This window comes from Branchiostoma belcheri, unplaced genomic scaffold, assembly GCF_001625305.1.
Source record: "Branchiostoma belcheri isolate BF01 breed outbred unplaced genomic scaffold, Haploidv18h27 scaffold84, whole genome shotgun sequence".
Taxonomy (NCBI): Eukaryota; Metazoa; Chordata; class Leptocardii; order Amphioxiformes; family Branchiostomatidae; genus Branchiostoma; species Branchiostoma belcheri.
This window is the reverse complement of record NW_017804509.1, coordinates 707,367-726,252: the sequence shown is the minus strand read 5'-3', so window position 1 is coordinate 726,252 and position 18,886 is coordinate 707,367. Positions and strand designations below refer to the sequence as shown.

The 18,886-nt window shown below is 40.2% G+C and overlaps 1 protein-coding gene across 1 annotated transcript; it reads right to left on the bottom strand.

Annotated features, from left to right (window-relative positions):
* Nucleotide 1: 1 nt before the first annotated feature.
* LOC109486896 (ankyrin-1-like) lies at nt 2-16,903 on the bottom strand. Its single transcript, XM_019790803.1, has 13 exons — nt 16,684-16,903; nt 9,701-9,781; nt 9,125-9,281; nt 8,453-8,527; nt 7,767-7,988; nt 7,130-7,205; nt 6,714-6,809; nt 5,017-5,273; nt 4,359-4,588; nt 2,771-3,909; nt 1,136-1,225; nt 427-647; nt 2-10 (listed from the first exon to the last, which is right to left on the bottom strand). The coding sequence occupies exons 1-13, from the start codon at nt 16,797-16,799 to the stop codon at nt 2-4; spliced, it is 2,769 nt and encodes a 922-aa protein (XP_019646362.1). The 5' UTR covers nt 16,800-16,903.
* Between the last annotated feature and the right edge of the window lie 1,983 nt (nt 16,904-18,886).

Here is an 18,886-nt window from a genome sequence, read left to right as displayed (position 1 = left end):
ATCAGGTCAGCTTATGATGTAAAACATAAGAAATGCAAACTTAAGTAAGAAACATAAAAATGCAATGCTCTTGTGAAAGTAATCTCTCGTTGGTCGAACTGCTACTTAAAAAATTGCTATCATTGATTGATTGATTGATTGATTGAACTGCTAAATTCAAAGGATAGTCCTATAGCTAGTTGGTCCACATACTGAGATAGATTGAAGAAAGAAGTTAAAGTTTCAAGGACACAAGGACAATCTGTACTGTGAACTTATCATCATGGCTATCAAATCATTTGTCTTTCAGCCCCCTCACCATGAAAACTACATGTAAGTTCTGTTAACATTGTCCATTTTCCTCAGACTGTGAAATTTTGGTACCATGAAGACAAACTGAAAACATTATACTGCTAGGAGAGTTTGAAAGGACCCCAAATGTCCTACCTGATCCCATTCTGCAGTTTCGTCGACTGGTTGTTCGAAGCCAGAGTCCTCGCGCTCCCTGCCGCCGTTGCTGCCCACGTTGTGTTCCGCCGTCTCCGTAATGATGGCATCGAAGTCAGGCATGCTGGGAGAGGTCGGGCTTGGAGAGGGGAACGGGGAGGCGTCCGAGGTTGAGCTCGCGGTGTCAGAAACCTCCGGTGACGTCGGCTCCGATTCAAAGCCTTTGCAGGATAAAGGGTGAAGGAAAAATGATTTTATGAAGATTGAAAATACTGTGCTGTCCACCATGTTACTGGGAGATGTTGGGCTCGAAGAGGGGAACGGGGACACGTCAGATGTGGAACTCGCGGTGTCAGAAACCTCTGGGGACGTTGCCTCTGATTCAAATCCTTGGTGTAACAAGGGACGGTGGGAATTTGTAGTGATGAGCAGACTAAAGCTACCAAGGCTGGACGCCAGGCTAGCACATGAAACTGTGACTCAAACACACACACATACACATGGGTACACACATCGCCAACTCACACACACACATATATACGCACACACACACGCACACACACACACACAAACACTCACACACACACACACACATACGCACACACACACACACACATACACACTCACAGAGACAAGCCTACAAAAACGGTTTATACTAACGTCATTGCTTAGTCTTGAATAAAACAAAACAAATCTTTCTACATCTTACCTTCGTTCTCCATCTCCTGTTTTAGCACAGACTCATACAGGATGGACGACACTCGGCTCTGGGTCTTCGGGTTGGACCCGTGGCAGAGAGCTGGGGAGAAAAAGTAAAAGTAACACATTATGAAAGGCTTAGTTACCTACCATGATGGGAAAAGATCTAAAACTTAGTAAAAGAAGACCTGAGGAAAACCTGGCTGGCATACATACTAGAGGATGCCAGGATGATCATGCACCAACCCAGTCTAACTCTAGAGGACTTATTTATGAAGAAAATCGTCCACAACTGCCAAGTATGGTGCAGGATGCTGTGCAGGGCTTTCCCCAAGCAATGAAGGTGCTCCCCCTCTCTACAAAATCCTAGCACCTCTCCCAAAATGTTCAAATTTAGGATTTTCTATAGTATTTTCATGAAATTTTGCTGATTTTTCCTCAGTTGATTAGGGAGCACCTCTCCCCTAAGAATTTCTGGGGAGACCCCTGCTGTGTAGACGAAGGACTGAATTTGATACAGGCCACTCACAAAGCTGAGAAGACCTACTCATGACAAGTACAAGAAGTTACCATCTACATGTACACACTTTTGTTCAGCATGTTTGTCTGTTTGCTGCTAAAAAAAAGGGCAGTCTGAATGACAGATCTAGACAGTTGGTTTTCCCCAGTAATTGGCCATCCTGTGATGTTTACTGTCACACTCATGACTTCAGACAAACATCGCATACAAAGACTTTCGGCTTCCCTGGTCACAAAAAAGTTTACCGAAGGTCAGACAAATTTTACTTGCTTGTTGTTGAACGCTGAACGAGAAGAAAAACAAAAGAAAATGTAGGGGGAACATCTACACTCACACAGACTCACTTGATTGATGTAGAAAGTGATGACTGAATTCTTATTTTAGGGTTTGAATCTCAGCTAAATATTCAGTTTACAATACACTCAACAACAAGGCAGATAACTTACAGGCCCTCAGAGTCAGTGAGAGGTTAGTAAGAGAGTAAATGAGTAAGAGAGAAGTAATAGGGTAACTAATACTTACACTCCTTTCCTCCTGGATTTGTTGTTTACAAGATAATGATGGAGGTGAAAGAGACACATCTTTGAGTACATGACTGTCACACACATAAAATAATTATGTTTACTATTTGCTTTAGAAAAAGGGTCACAAGATGCATAAGCAAGCTGACAGGACTTGATGTAAGATTTTGGCAGCAAAGCTGAAGATATTACGATCAAAATCAGTTACAGCAAAGAGTGGTCTAGAACTACATGATGTAGTTGTAGTACATTTTGTAGTTGAATCAACATAGAAAACACGCTCCCATCCTATGATAGACACTGAACACAAGACCATTCCTCTCGCTCTAGCTTTTAGCCATTAGGCCAAGGGAAAAAAATGTGTTTCCTGTTTCCAGACCGACCCTGGAAATGTATAAAAGTTTTCATGCAAGTTCTACTTTGTTCTACTTGTATAAGCTCATATCCTTTGAGATTGCCAAAGTCTAAAGAAAAAAACAGCATAAAAGAGACAATCCCTGAACCTACCAGCTCTAATTTTTTCAGCACTGAAACAGGAAACACAACAATTTTTCCTAGGTCTTATAATACTTGGATACATATGTAATACTATGACAATCCTTACCAGCGAAGGGCTGTAGGTCCAGCAGCAGTTTCTCCGTGCTGGCCGGCGAGATCTCCCCCTCGGAGCCGCCCGCTCCCCGTCTCCTGACGATCTCCGCCGACTCCGGCCGGTACTCCACCACCAGCGTCTTCTCCATGTGCACGGAGGTCGACACGCTCTTCCCAGCATGCTCTGGGCCCTTCCCAGCATGCTCCATGTCCTTCCCAGCATGCTCTGCACTCTTCCCAACATGCTCTGCATTTTTCCCAGCATGCTCTGCACTCTTCCCAGCATGCTCCACACTCTTCCCAGCATCCTCCGCAGGGCTGGACAATGCGCTGAGGCTGTCCATGCTGGTCACGCTGGTCAGGTCGGTCAAGGTCGTGTCCTGCAGCTCACCTTCAGATAACCTAAGACCTACGACATGACCTTCCGCCTCCGACCTGTCGCTCTCGGCGTTCGACCCTACTCTCGTTATCTGGAGGCTGATTACGTTCTTTTCATCGGCGACTTTGCTGCCGTCGAAGTGTTCTGTAGTCCTGGAGAGTTCGGCCAAGTTTTCTGCCGTCTCCGACCTTGAGCCCGACCTTGAGGAAGCTGACTCGCTGGTGCTGTCCCACTGCTGTCCCGGGATGTTCTCGTAACTCGTGGACGAACTGGCTGAGCTCAGGTCGGAGGGAGTAAGCCCGCTCGCCGGAACAGCCTCCCTCCTGGGAGATCCCTGATTGGTTGAAACTTCCTCAGGAATTTGTGTCAAAGAATTCTCCTGAACAGAATCCAAACTCTGCTTCTCTTCCTCCAAATTTTCCACTGCATCATCAGCTGTCTTCTCGAGGCTGTCTGCTGCTTTCTGTGCCTGCTTCTTTGCGAGTGTTTCCTTTAGTTTCTGCTTGGCCTCTTCCTGTGAGAGCCTTTTCCACACCGGGCTCACTTCAGGCAACGCTAGGGTGTCCTTTTCACCTATATTCTCATGCCTGTCTAACGCCTGACTTTCAAGTTTTCCCTCCGTTATTTCCCTGCTGCCCATTGCGACTGAATCCTCGTGCCTGCTGTCTGACACATCTGCCGGTTCATAGCTGCCCTGTGTGTGAATATCCCTGTGCCCATCTACTGTCTGGGCAGTCCTGGCCTGTCCAGAAGATGGTGGAACAGGGAAAAACCTGCAAAACAAGAAAAGGACTCCTGAACAAACTCTAGACATAAAATTGCAACATGATGTAACCCAACACCAGTTACCATGGTGACAGACATCTGGTTCAGGTCATTGACCTTATTGGTTTTGATCATCATCAGAAGAAGAGGAAACAGAGCAAAGCACTAGAAAAGTAACATTTGCAAAGCAAATGCATAATGTTTACCTTCGGATATGGTCTGTTCTGTTAATTCTTACTCAAAGTTAACACATTCATATACATGTATATGGTGACAGAAAAAAACGCCTACTATGAAATTGCAACATTATGTAACCCAACACCAGTTAATATGGTAACAGACGTCAACAAATGAGGCCATTGGCCAGGTCAGAGGTCACTGTTTGGAGAAGAAGAAGAGGAAGAAACTGAGCAAAAACAACATGTTTTCCTTCGGGAAACATAATTATTATAATAACCTCTGGTGGATGGTGTTCTCAGCGGTGTTAGCGGACGGTGGTGGGTGGTCGGGCGTCGGCGGCTGGTTGTAACCGGTGGGGCTGAGCGGGGTGGTGCCGCCCTTCTCCGAAACCGGGGACTGGGATTGATCAAACTTGAACACGAGGCTGCGTCGCGGCTGCCCCGACGTTGCTTCGGAGAGAAGCTCGTACGCGCTTCCAGAGGAACTCTGGGAGTGACGATTCTCCCCCTGCAGAAATTCATAAACATTATATCATAAAACAAGACTACCTTTTGACTCTTAAATGTCAAATGAATTGTCAAGAATATCAGCATACATGCACATAATAGTAACCCTACACAACTATCTAGATGCACCCATAATTAATATTCAATCCATAGCCATAATAGTCCATCCGTAGCCATAATATTCCGTCCATAGCCATAATATTCCATCCATAGCCATAATATGTCTAGTAAATGATACAGAGTGACATATTTGACTATGAGACAAAGTTGTTCCTACCTCTCCTTCCCTGCCCCTGAAGGCTTCTATCGGTGGTCCTCATGGTCAGAAGACAACACATGCATGGGAGGTGCAGGAATCTCATCATAGCTATTGACTTTCACCTGATATCTATAATTTATCTACTATCAATGAGAGAAAGATTCTCCTACCTCTCTTTCCCTTCCCCTGAAGGCTTCTATCGGTGGTTCGTCATACAAGTTCTCCTCCTCAGAAGAAGTTGACCCATGCGCGGGGGGCGCGGGAATATCATGATCGTCGTCCCCGATGTTGTGGTAGGGGCTGGGTATTGGCTGCGGGACGTTATCGTAAGGACTCTGCACGTGTTCGGGCGAGCTGTCAATCACAGAGGGAGACGCCGGGGCGGAGTCCAGGCTACCGATGGGTAGGCACAACTTGTTCATGTGGTCTGTGGGGGGGAGGGACAGATCAAAGAAAATTATAATTATTGTTTACACCATTTGAGCACATTGGCAGAATGTACTGAACCTGAACGAAACCTGTAATGCATTGTTCATAGCATTTCGGTAGTCACAGTTGTGTTGGAAAAGATCCTTAGCAACAGGCAAAATTCTGATGCAATGTTGACCGAAAATCCAATGAAACAGCAGATCAAAGAAAAATATCTATAATATAATTTATCTATCTAGTATCTATTTTCCTATCAATCAATTTGTTAGTAAGTATAAACCTGCTTTTCTGACAAGTCTCCAGTGTCACTGACAAATCCCAAATCATATCCAGTTGCTTGAGTAACTGTTTTTTGATGAAAATTATCTATTCATCTATCTTTATTATCTATTCATGAAGATGTACCATGTATCATATCCTTACTCGAATTGGTTTTTATACATGATCCATGAACAGAAAGTTCCATGGGAGCAAGTCAAATGGTTTATAATATTTGTAACATTTCCAAATTCATTCATAATTCAAAATTACAGTAAGTAAAATTTCCAATGTTTGTCAAATTGTATAAATGATAAAATTCTTAGCCTCAATTTAATTACATTTCAGAATCTGAATCATTTTTTTATGCGGTCTAGTGAAGGTAAGGTAAAAGTAGAAAGTTCACAAATACCTAGTACTGCACTTTCATTTTACCATCACTAACATTGCAGTAAGCAGGAGCAACGTACATGTACGAGCATAGAATGGAAGAGAGCAGACTTACGCAGGCTGGGTTTGGAAGGTGGATCGTTATTGTTAGATCTGACTTCTGTGCAGCAGCAGAGAGAAAAGAGTTCAGGAGAGACAAAGATAGAGTGATGAGAAGCATTTAAGGAATGGTGTACACTATGACAAGGTGCATTTTTTAAAGATGAAGAAAATTGTCACCACAGGATGAGAGTTCACTTTAGCGTGAGAGAGACAAAGAGTTTCCTCAAGAAGCAGTGATAGACAAAATGACATGTTACACATTAAGCAGTGTTTTTTGTTCGTTAGTGACAGATGAATATGATAAAGGAATTTCACAACACGGTTGTAGGTCCTCTGCAACATTTCTCCATGTCCAATAGGACTAAAGCTCTGACGTGACCTGAGGACTGAGTAAAGAGAATTTACACAGCCAAGTCATTTATTCAGCCGACGTTTCGGTGACCGTCTGTCACCTTCCTCAGGGCAATTCTGACTGGTTCACATTGCACTGCAGCACAGGTGTCGCTGCTATAGATGCATTCCTAAATGTGCAATGTGAACCAGTCAGAATTGCCCTGAGGAAGGTGACAGACGGTCACCGAAACATCGGCTGCTGAATAAAAGACTTGGTTGTGTAAAAAGAGTCTCTTTACTCAGTGTCTTACCAACCTGATGAAACTATTCACGGATGTGAGACCAGGGAACATACCTTTGATGAGTTTGGTGATCTCAGAAGCTTTGGGGATACCAGCCAGCAGCTCCAGAACTGTCTGTCCTGACTTGTCCTGGATTAACGGGTCTACACCTGCACAAAAGGGAAACTTTATTCTTGAAAAAACACATAACAACAGTACACTATTTTACAGCTTTGACAAAACCTGAATTTGCCAATACTAGAATGAATTTACCAACACTATCATTGTTAATAATCTTTGACTGATTGATTGATGGATTGATTGATGGATTAATTGATGGATTAATTAGTTGATTGAACCATGGCCACAGTCCAGCAGCAGCCTACATTGATTGATTGATTGTTTGATTGATTCGTACTACAGTCGAGCAGCATCCTACATTGCTCAATGTTTGTTTGTTTGTTTATTTGTTTGATTGATTGGCACGTACCACAGTCTAGTAGCAGCCTGACGATGTCCACCTTCCCACAGAGAGCAGCCTCATGCAGGGCTGTACCATTCTCAGTCTGTCAATATAACAAACATCATACAAACATTAACAGCATCATATAGCCAAGTGATGTTGACCAATCTAAAGCCCCTGTTTTGTACTGGTTATGACACCATAATATCAAAGTTAGCATGATACAAGTGTTGCAAAACCATCCCGCCAAGTGGTCTTTATTTCATACATTGTAAGTGGTCCTTTGTTGCGAGATAAAGACCATGTCTTGATCATTATGCAGGGGGTGTGGACACTTTTTGCTAACATTTGTAGCATGCTTCCTTGTTGAATCATATACAGAAATGTTAACAGTCTTGCCATCAACTACAAATGTAATTCTTTCAGCAATGCACAGCAAAGTAAACCACGTCTGGACTTAGACCTAAACCTCAGTACCTGGCAGATCTATATGAAAGTCTTAGTTAAACGTGTATTCTGTTCACCTTCTTCTTGATGTCAATTCCAGCCTCCAGTAGGACCTGCACCACATGTTTGTTGCTTATTTTGTTACTAGCTGTTCAGATACAGGTACAGGCAGCTCTGTACCCGAACTATGAAACTCAATAGTCATATCTTTTTTTACCTTCTTGTTGATGTCTATGCCGGCCTCCAGTAGGACCTGCACCACAGGTTTGTGCCCGTTGCGCGAGGCCAGGTGTAGGGGGGTGGACTGACCCCCCGGCCTGTCCAGCAGGGTTGGGTGTTTCCTCAGCAGGAGTTCCACTGTGTCCAGTCTTCCGTAGAGACACGCCAGGTCCAGGGGGGCCTCCTCTCGCTTGTTTCTCATCGTGGGGTCTGCATGATGCTAAATAATCATCATAAATGGTAATAAGTTCACATCAAGCAGAAAGACAATCAGATAAATAGCACACAATAAACTGAAGCATACAAAGATTGAAGACTTTAAGCAGCTGATGAAGTATCAGTACAACCAGGCTTCAGCATAAAACTCTGTAAAGTAGTATCATTTTATGATGGTACATGTGTGTACCTAACCACCTACCTTGTTCCTAACAACCAATTTTCAAATACCATCATTTTTTCTAGTCTAGAACTATTTGATTTTGGTGTTGAACAGTTTTTTTTCCTAGAACATGTAGAGCTACAACGTTAATTAGAGACAACCTCGCCAGATAGCTTACAACTCACTCACTCACTACAAGCAGTTAGATGTGCAAGGGATACAGGGATGTATCATGGGACGTTCCAATAATAAAGTATAAAGTAATGTATAAAGAAATCAACAAACAAACAAACAAACAATCATACCTCCAACAGGACCTTTACTACGGCAGTGTGTCCATACTGGGCAGCAAAGTGCAGAGGGGTCTCACTGTCCTTGTTCTGTAAAAAAACAATAAAATGTCAATCATTACTTTTATTGACTACTGTATTCACTTTATGTTCACGGCAGCAAAAGTTCACGGTCTGAGAAAAGTGGACATGTTCGTGAAACTATATATCCACAGTGGCGACAGATGCAGAAAAAAGAAAGTCCAAGAATTGTTAGTAAGTGTAATGGTAAATTCATGGTACAGAAGTAACAGTGAAAACAGTGAACATAACAGTACAGTGAAAAAATCAGGAATAATTACAATATTAGTTATTGTGTGAACTGATTACGCTCTCTTTTCAGCCAGGGGTTTGGAACTGTGAGGAGCTACAATGTAACTATAAAATACGATACAAAAATTACAGTTAAAAACAAAAAGAGAAAAATCTTAACTTTCAAGTAAACTAATAACTGACAAATGTGTGAAGGAAATTAAACTGTTCTCCAACTCAACAACAAAAATGATTCAGTCATAAATTTAGTCAGTTTAATTTATTCATGACTATTTTACCAAGTTCAGATGAACTTTCATGCTAACTGACAAATGTATTCTGTATTCTATCGAGGAACAGAATGTACACACAAAGCCTAAAATCTCTTAGTCTTACCCTTTCGTTGACTTTGGCATGTGATGGCCCATGTAGTATGAGGGACCTGACAATGTCTGCATTACCGGTCCATGCTGCTAGGTGGAGTGGGTAGCTGCCCTTACTATCAGCCAGGTTGGCAGAGGCACCATAGTTCAGTAGCAAGGCCACCACTTCCCTGCATAGAACAAGTTGACAAATGTACAGGAAACAATTGTGTAAAGAATAACATAAAATGAAATCAGAATTCCAACAGGATTTGAAATAATATCTATTTTTGCTACAGGAAAGGAAATGAGCTTTCACAAGGATTTCTGGTGTCTGCCTGCACCTAACAGGCAATAGTTTATCAACTTCATGTTTTAGCATTAGTTGTAACATTATTCCACCAAGTTACTAAGTACATATATCCATGACCCTGAAAAATGGATCTAAAGTGATGTTCAATGCGATATCCCCAAGTATAAAGCACCCCTGTACAATGTATATCTGAACTGTGCATACATGTACCTGGGGGTGCTGCACTCGAGATCTCTCAAAAATACTGTTTTGTCAAAGATACATGTAACACGGTGGGTCAATGCTAATGGCGGTTACCTGTGTCCGTTGAGTGCAGCATGGTGCAGAGGTGTGTAGCCTGTGTTGTCCTGGCAGTTGGGACTGGTTCCTCTCCGCAAACTGTGCAAACAACAAATAAAAACAGACGTTTAGTTGCTTTTTAGCTACTAGAGGACAGGTACAGGTAAATTAGCTTTCACTTACTTTCACTTTATTTATTTAAACAGGATAATGAACTCAGGTCGTTTTGACCTGTTTTTCAGACAATCCTGACATTAATTAGGTACAGGCCCAGACGTACATATGTACAAGGTTGGCCAATCATTACCCCGGGTGCCAGACTACATGTAGTATCGGCCATTAGCCCAGTTGAGCCTAGGGGGAGTTTGGCTTTAGTTGAAGGGCCGGCCAAACTCCCCCTGGGCTCAACTCCATATAGTGGTAATTTAGATAGGCAGGTGAAGGCGTCTTGGCTGCAAAAGGAAAACGGCTAATGGCCCAACATTAGTCTGGCACCCAGGGTGCAATCATCTGTGGCACTGAAGAAACTGAGGCAGTAATTATAACTTAAATATAATTTTATTATAAGGTTTGTAAATCAGGTTTTTCCTTATTTCAATTCATGTGCTGAACCCAAAATTTTTTTGTGCACCAGTAACATCTGTGTCCATAATATCACCATAGTCCATAATATCGCCACCTTGAGAAAAAGTGTGCTTAAAGATATTTTTATTGCAACATACCCTAGGTATGTACATTTGAGGTGTGCAGGAGTGCATACCAAAAGTATGTTGCAGTAAAAATATCTTAAAGCACACTATTTCTCAAGGTGGCGATATTATAGACCCTGGTGATATTAATTATGGACACAGATGTTAAATGTTTAGGCACATGAATTTTGAGCCCAGCCCAATTCCAAACTGAATTTTAAGCCCTGAATTTGCTACATGTAGATGACGGAACATCAAATGAATCAGTAATGTAGCATTGATGTGGCGGCACATTCCTCTCTGTCAAATTACAGGAAGTCCCAGCGTAAGGTCCTTACCACTCTGCGTGTGAGAAATTGTGCCGATACATTTGGGGAATTGCTACATTGGCAGAGATTAGTGAGGGTTGGAAATTACAATGCGTTCATGTACGTGACTGTGAACGGCTTTTAGGGGTATTGGAGTCAATGCTACATGTAGATGCTGCTGAGGCCTAGAAAAAAAAATGTTGTGTTTCCTGTTTCCCAATCGACCTTTGAAAAACCTGCTGACCCTAGACTTTTTGGGGGGCTGGACCTCTGCAAGGGACATAAATTTTAATTTTTGGAGCTGATGAACTTTTCTAGCTCCATCATCTGACACCTGAATGACAAAACGTTGTACAATTATTGGTTTTCTAACATTGACATTGAAAATAAAGGTGTCCCTATGCAAGTTTTACTTTGTTAAACTGTATTGTATAAGTTGGACCCCTACATATACAGATATCACTGGAGTCTTAATTTAAAAAAAAAAAGATAATCCCTAACTACCAATCCAAATTTTTTCAGGACTGAAACAGGAAACACATGTTGTGTGAAAGATAAATGTTTTTTTAGTAAAATTGATTTTTTGGGGATTGGGTCATGTTACTGTTAGCTAGGACACTGGCCATGGTTAGCCCCTTAAGACACATTCTGCCAATTTTTCTCCATTTCTTTTCTTTAGAATAAAACTACATGATTGCATACATATTCTAATGGATATCCTAATAAAGACTATTAAAGTATATAACTACACACAAATACATTAGAAAATAATGCAAAAAAATCCAATGTTTGAGTTTGACATTCAAACAATTTTGCCATGGATTCTAATAATATAAAATAAATTCTTCTCCCACATCACATCCATGTATTATGATTTGGTTGATAATGTGATATTCCAGCCTGTAGTTGCTGATGCATTCTGACAGGTGGATTGGTCTGTGAGTCAATTGTTTTTCTATTACCAGCTCAGTCTATCAGTACTGATTAATTATACTGTCAAGTCTGGTCTCAGGGGACCAAGGAGAAATGGTTGAGGGTTGGTGAGGGGGAAGGGTATCTTACTAACTTACGCCAAAAAGCAGTTACTCAACTTCTCAAGTCACTGACGAACATTAGTGGATGCCACCTGAAATGTCTGACAGTTTCCAAAATAATATCCAATTGAATTGCTAAGAGTTACTGTTTTTTGGCATATCTAATATTACCTGGATGTCTAACCTTCATCAATGGAAGAGTATCTTATTTTTTCATACTTTGTAGGTGGCAGGGCTTGAAATACTGGGTGCATGTGCACATTAGTGCACCCAAATTTGGAGCTGCACATGAGCACCCAATTTTTTTTTGCGTATACAGGTACACTCAAATCTTTTCATACCTGGTTTACGTAATACTATGTAAAGATATTTTTAAAAATGTATGGTTAGTAATACTAGTATACAGCATATTCTTACCATCTAAGTGTCATAAGAATAATAAAATCATAATGGTATACTTATAGTAAAAGTTTTCTTTAGAAATGTAACATAATTAGTTTTTGCTGACATTCTTCTATCTTTAATTTTTTAGGTTAGGTGCACCAAAAATGAATTTTGAGCCCTGTTTCTGCAAATAAAAATCCACACAGGTGTACTATACCTGCACAGCTACAATTCTACCTGCACTAACCTGCACTGTTATGGTAAATTAGAACAAACAAACACAAGGACTTGGTGACAGACTGTGAATCATCCATACTTCCTCCTTTCTATGTTTACTGACTAAGAAACCATTCAAACATTCAAACAGTCTTGTGTTTAGGGTAAATACTGTGACCAGGATTTGTATAGATGTGGGAAGTTCGTCAACAATGTCTTTCCTGTCTTGACTTAACTACCTACAGCCAGAATCTCTTCAGAGCTTGAATGAACCAAAATTATGACAGTCAAGTAACAACTACAATGGTTTATCTTTTGTCACATTTGTCATGATATGCTGTGTCCCATTGTACAAACTGTTCATAGAATTAGAACCTTTACTGTTAACATAAATAAAATACAGAGATATTCGAATGAAAGCTCATCTGTGTTGGTAGAATCCATAGTTAAAGAGTTTGACTTGTTCCAACACAAATCTGACGAAGGTTGACGGGATCAGCCGAAAATTTATGGTGAGTTCCCTTTTTGTGTTGGAACAAGTCAAACTCTTTAACTATAAAAAAAATACAGAGATGTCTTTTAACTCTAGAGTAGGTGCACCAGTGCACCCTTGATTGAAAATAAGGTGAGCAGAATCAATCTTTGGATCGGATACATCATGCACCCATGGGTGTTTCAAGCCCAGATCCTGCAAGGCTCCAAAGTTCTTGAATTCCTAAACATTCGAATCCCAATAAGTTCGAGTTCACCATTATTCACTGCTGTTAGTAAGGCTTGTCAGCAGCACTTAGCAGCAGAGTTGTTGGTATGTGATCCTGAAATTCCAGACATGACAACTTGACACACCGTTTTCAACATGTCACGTTTCAACACAGCTTCCTCTCTCAAACTCCCTCAGTCAATTAAGTACAAACCAGTACACAACTACTTACTAATACTATTATACAAAAGGCTTCAAAGGTAACTGCACAGTCCAAAGTTCACAACAATACAATTACAGCAGTTCAAATGTTCAATATTTGAAGAAGACTTCTGTGTAAAAAGAGTTCATTTCTGACAGTTTGTTTTGCTGTAACCTCTGTGTTTTCTATCAGTAATAATACTTTAGAATGAATGAATGACTTGTCTAGAAATATTTCCAAGTTTCATTTTTTGAAGTCCTACACATCTCAAAATTTCAAATATGAGTGTACTTCAGTCTGTGTACCATTGTTTACTCTTAGTCATAATGACTTTCACTTCTCCAAGAGAACAATGGTGAAAGGGAAAGTGATCTGCCCCTGAGGACAATAGGAATCCAGGAGAGTCACAGCACTCCTACTATAGTCATAGGGCAGTGACTCATATTCATAATGAAATTACTTGGAAAATATTCTCATGACTAAAACTTTTTCTCAGAATTGCTGTCTTAGCCACGAAATAATAGATATGCATGAAAAAATTCTGACAAACAAAATAGTCTTGTCTTTGATTGAAAATATGTTACAGTACAACTTTCTACAAGTACAATATGATGGCTACATTGTATATCAGGAATTGAGTATTCTGGATATTATAAATCAGTTTTCCATGGCTTCCTCTTTTCCAGTTTAGAGCTGTAGTATGCAGGTTAGTGCAGGTAACACTGGAGCTGTGCTGAAAAAAAAAACTGTATCCACCCCTGAAATAATGGCTTTTAAGTTTATCCCTATGCAATATACATTGTACATGTATGGTACTGTACTACAGTACAGTCATACTTCCCCCTATAGCTAACCCTACCCTGCCTAGCCCAGGAAGGGCAGTTTTCACACATTCATTTCACAATATGTAAAGGACATACATGTACTGTACATTGTACTGCCATGGTGATACAGTGCACTATTATACTGCTTATAATATATATACTTGGAGTTACTCATCCACCTCTAACCCTGACCCTACCCTGCCTAGCCCAGGAAGATCACATTTTCACACAAACTGGTACATTTCACGGTATGCGAAGGACATTTATACCAGCCATAGTGATGCACATATCAACTGGTTTATACCTTTTGTATCAGACTGTTTGTGTTTCAGTACTTGGAGCCATACATCCACCTCCAACCATAGACCCTAAGATAGTTTAGTAAGTAATTCCCTGACTAGCCTAGGAAGGGCACAATTTTTATGATATGCGAAGGATGATTATACCAGCTATAGTGATCCATGAAATAGCTATCAACTGCTGGTTTATCCCTATATGCTACGTACATGTACATGTATGATACTACTAGTATGATGTACTTCATACACGTATACTACTTATAGAGTAACACAATCACCTCTAAGCCTAACCCTAATCCTGACCCTGACCTGACTAGCCTGGAGGAAGTGCAATTGTCACACATACCTTATGATAAAAGACCTTTATTTCTCACCCAGAAGTACGCCCTTTAACCACATACCTGACACACTGATATGTTAAGGATGGTTATACTATTCACCAGCTATATCTAGTCATTCATTAATGAACTCCTGGTTTACCCCTATGCTATGCTATGTACATGTAGTATGATGTACTAAGAGTCACACATCTAACTCTAACCCTGGCCCTGACTAGCCTGGAGGAAGTGCAATTGTCACACATACTCCATGATAAAAGGCCTTTATTTCTCACCCTTTATTCCGCCCCCTTACCACATACCTCACACACCAGTCAGCACAGTTCTGTACAACAGGAATGTACAACACTTCCTGTTTCTATAATAATTAATTCAACCCTAGTTCTCTTTTTGTCACAGGCCCATGATTTCATCATGAGATCATGTCTGATAATGTACTTTTATTTCAATGATTAAAAAAGGAAGTCTGTAGTCATCTGTCTGAATGTTTCATTCATTCATTCATTCAGTCATTCATTCAGTCATTCATTCATTTATTTATTCCGCCATTCATTTCCAAAGTGGTATTGGCTGTATTTACTGTATGAGTTACCATATACATGTAGTTGTACCACAGTACCACAGACCATAACAGCTTGTAGTATCTGTATGAATGTTTGATTGATTGTTTGATTGATTGATATGCAAGATGGTAATTGATTATATTTACTGTACCAACAGACCATAACTGGATTATTTATAATCTAATTATAAACAAAGGACTAACACTTTTCACAGATCGACCTGACCACAACATAAAAGATTTGCGTGAACAACATACTCATCTATCAGTCCACACTCCACAATGACATCCACCCCCTTAATAAGTTAATATACACACACTCGTGACTCACACATTATATAGACATTTTACAAGACCAAAATGACCACCTGCCAACTAGAAATAGAATTTGCACACACAAAAGAAACATTCAGATTACATGTGAAAAGTTCACAACTTACATTTTTTGACTAGACACAATTCAGGCATGGTATCTACCAATAATAAAATGCCGTGCACCAGGCCTGGCCATGCACCACACATAGTTTCTTCTATAATACAGGACTTAAACTTGACTTGACTAAGTTGTAGAAAATGATCTGATATGTGACATAAGGATAGGATTATATATCATGCTTGGGTCAATGGGCAAAATCCAAAAGTAACCACAACAATTCTTATATTATTAATAATTTATGCAAAGGAAGGTACTAGTTGACTAGCTTGACTGTGAGTGGGCTCTCGGTCTCAAGGTCAATAAGCTGTGGTATTAAAAAACCACAAATAAATTATAACACCAACTTGAGTGGGAAAAAATTCCTTTCATTTTCACTTGTAGTTGTAAGCAAACTACATGTTTTCTCACATGCAACAGATCTCACCATCTCTAACTCGATTATCTGCTTATAACAGTGCTTTGTTTGTTGACGGATCGGATTCCCCGTATGGTGTTAACGCATTATTTCCTCATTGATTATCCCAGCATGTGTTCCTTGTCAACTTCGCGTATGTGTAAATTATGTACACATGCCTGTAGTAAATCATACTAATAGTCTCTTATTCCTGCAGTAATACTAGTAGTCTCTTAGAACAGACTTGGTTGTATTGTCCACATTGTCATCGTTGCCATACATTGTACCATGTACAACTGTCGAGCAAATTATAAAGTTCATTCATTCCTGTGTATTTTCTACTCCCCATGGCCTAAGACAGAGGTTTTAGGGTTCGGCTGACCGTTCGGCTTATTTTTTTTTTACGTGATTTTTCAAGCTTTCTTTCTTGTACCTCGTACCATTTTTTACGCCAACCATTGGACACTGCCATGCCAAATATTCTGTGCTGCCAATTTGGTACTGTCTTGCTCTGCCACCAAAAGATCTGCTTGTAGATAAAACGCATAAATTACTTTAGTTCCCCCGAACGAATTCCAACACAGCTAGCCCCCCTCCCACCCACCAAAAACCCACCTGGTCAAAGCTTGCAGGGACACGGGCGATCGCTTGGTTTTCGGGACCAGAAGTTTTTCAATAACCGCGATGTTCCCCAGCCTAGCGGCCTCCAGAAGCTCTTGTTCCCTCGGCATGTCTTTGCGGATATCAGGACGACAGAACTACGAGGAAGTCGTACAGACCGAGAAGTTTGATCTCCCAACTTCCGGCCGCCATGTTTGTTTTCTGTTCGACACGACAGGCAAGGCCGCCACGCCCGGCATGCACCGCGCCGCCGACGCGCGTGGCGGGAAATTCGAGGAATGATGTTTCATCAAGTCTGTAGAATTATCCAAATTTTGACTTGTCGTGGCAATAGATTATAAACAAGATTCAAATTTATGATCTGTTTGTCATGGCACCATTACACTAAACCTCTACTATTATGTGCAATATATCTTTTGTTTGTTGATGATCGCTGAACTTTTTAGGTGAGGCATGGCATCGACCATGTCGATCTTGTGCCCCAGTGTATTTGCCGAATTCGGGTTCCCTAATCATCGCCATATGCATGAATTAAAAATTCCCAAACGATAACATCAGGTCACTGGGTGAAGTTTTACCTCACAAATGACAGAGTCGCGTGAGCAGTATTAGAGCCGGTAGTAAATACAAGAAAAACCACATTACAGACTGCACTATAGTATAGATTAACAAAAGATGGTTAAATTCTCCTGCATAATCCGCAACATCGCAGATATGGCGATAATTAGGACATGGTGATGGTGAGGACCAGGGATGTTAATTCCCCAATAATATTTGACCTTGGAACAGTTACTGAATCTTATTTCAGATTCCGACCACGATTTGGCTGATTTCGATTTGTATGAATGCTTTCATATATGCTGTATGTAGCTAAGTATGATTCCATTTGTTTCAATCTCTGCATATATGTTTGATTTCTTCTATGTGGCTTATGTTAATTTCCGTTACTAATTGTTTTCCATTGTTCGTATGCTTCATTATATGTCTTGTGCCCCTCCCTGAAAAATTAACAACTTGTTGTAAGGACTAGGCACTAGTCTCCACCAGACTCCTTATAGGCTGAATAAATAGTAGAAATCGGCCTAAAAGGGGGATATCATTGACCAGAGGAGGAGTTAACCGGCCATAGAAGGTTCAATTTCTCTGTGCAATTTGAATCTCTCTGGCCGGCCAACTCCTCTGGTCAATGATATCCCCCTTTTAGGCCGATTTCTACTATTTATTCAGTCTGCAAAGGAGCCTGGTGGAGACTACCACATATCTTTTTTAAAAGACAAAAGAAATGAATAAAGGAGATCAGTAACTTTTTTTATTCAGCATTGCTCTATTTAGACTATTGACACCTTCCACCAAATACAAGAATGAAGAAATAAAGAAACTTTTTAATAAAAAAACAACATCCTTACATTACTGTAGACCGCTTAAAAATTATCAGATATGTCTGGCTTATTGTCTGGCCTACTGATACTGTAATACTGTATCTTATAAACATACAAAATTTAATCAAATATTTTAAATTGCAAGCCTTGTCAGTACATCGTATAGAAGGAGAAGAGATTTTTAACAGAAAAAGCGTGGCATGGCATGTTTTAATAAACATTGTTCTTTTCCTTTAATTTCACAAAAACTGGCTCAATTTCTGAGAACAGAAGTCTGATCTCTTAAATGTTGTCGTTTTACCTTCATCATAAAAGAACACTTAGGCAACAATAGCGTAATATTAAACATGATAAAAAGGCTAACGGTATTCAAAGCCTAAAATTATACATATCTTAACTTAAACATATCTATCCTTGTACATTGTTTCCTCTAACATTTGTCTTGACTAGATGGTGACTTGTAGCTGCGACATTAGATATCAACATTCACAACATTGATGCTAATACTAGTAAACAAGTACATGTTTGAATAAACAAAGTAGCTTCTTGCATAAATAGACCACCATTTACACTGATTCTACTTATTGCTAAAATATGTATGAGATATAACACCAAAATTGATAGTATGGAAGCAAGTAGATTGCAATACTTTCTCATCATTTTATTTGAAGGTATTACTGAATAGGAGATTTTCGTGGCGCTCGAGTTTTGTGGTCGAAACAATACATATTTATTCTATTTTGTACGTACTCTGATTTAGCGGCGAAGAAGACACCACGAAAATTAAAGCCACCGCGAACATATCAACATTTACAGTA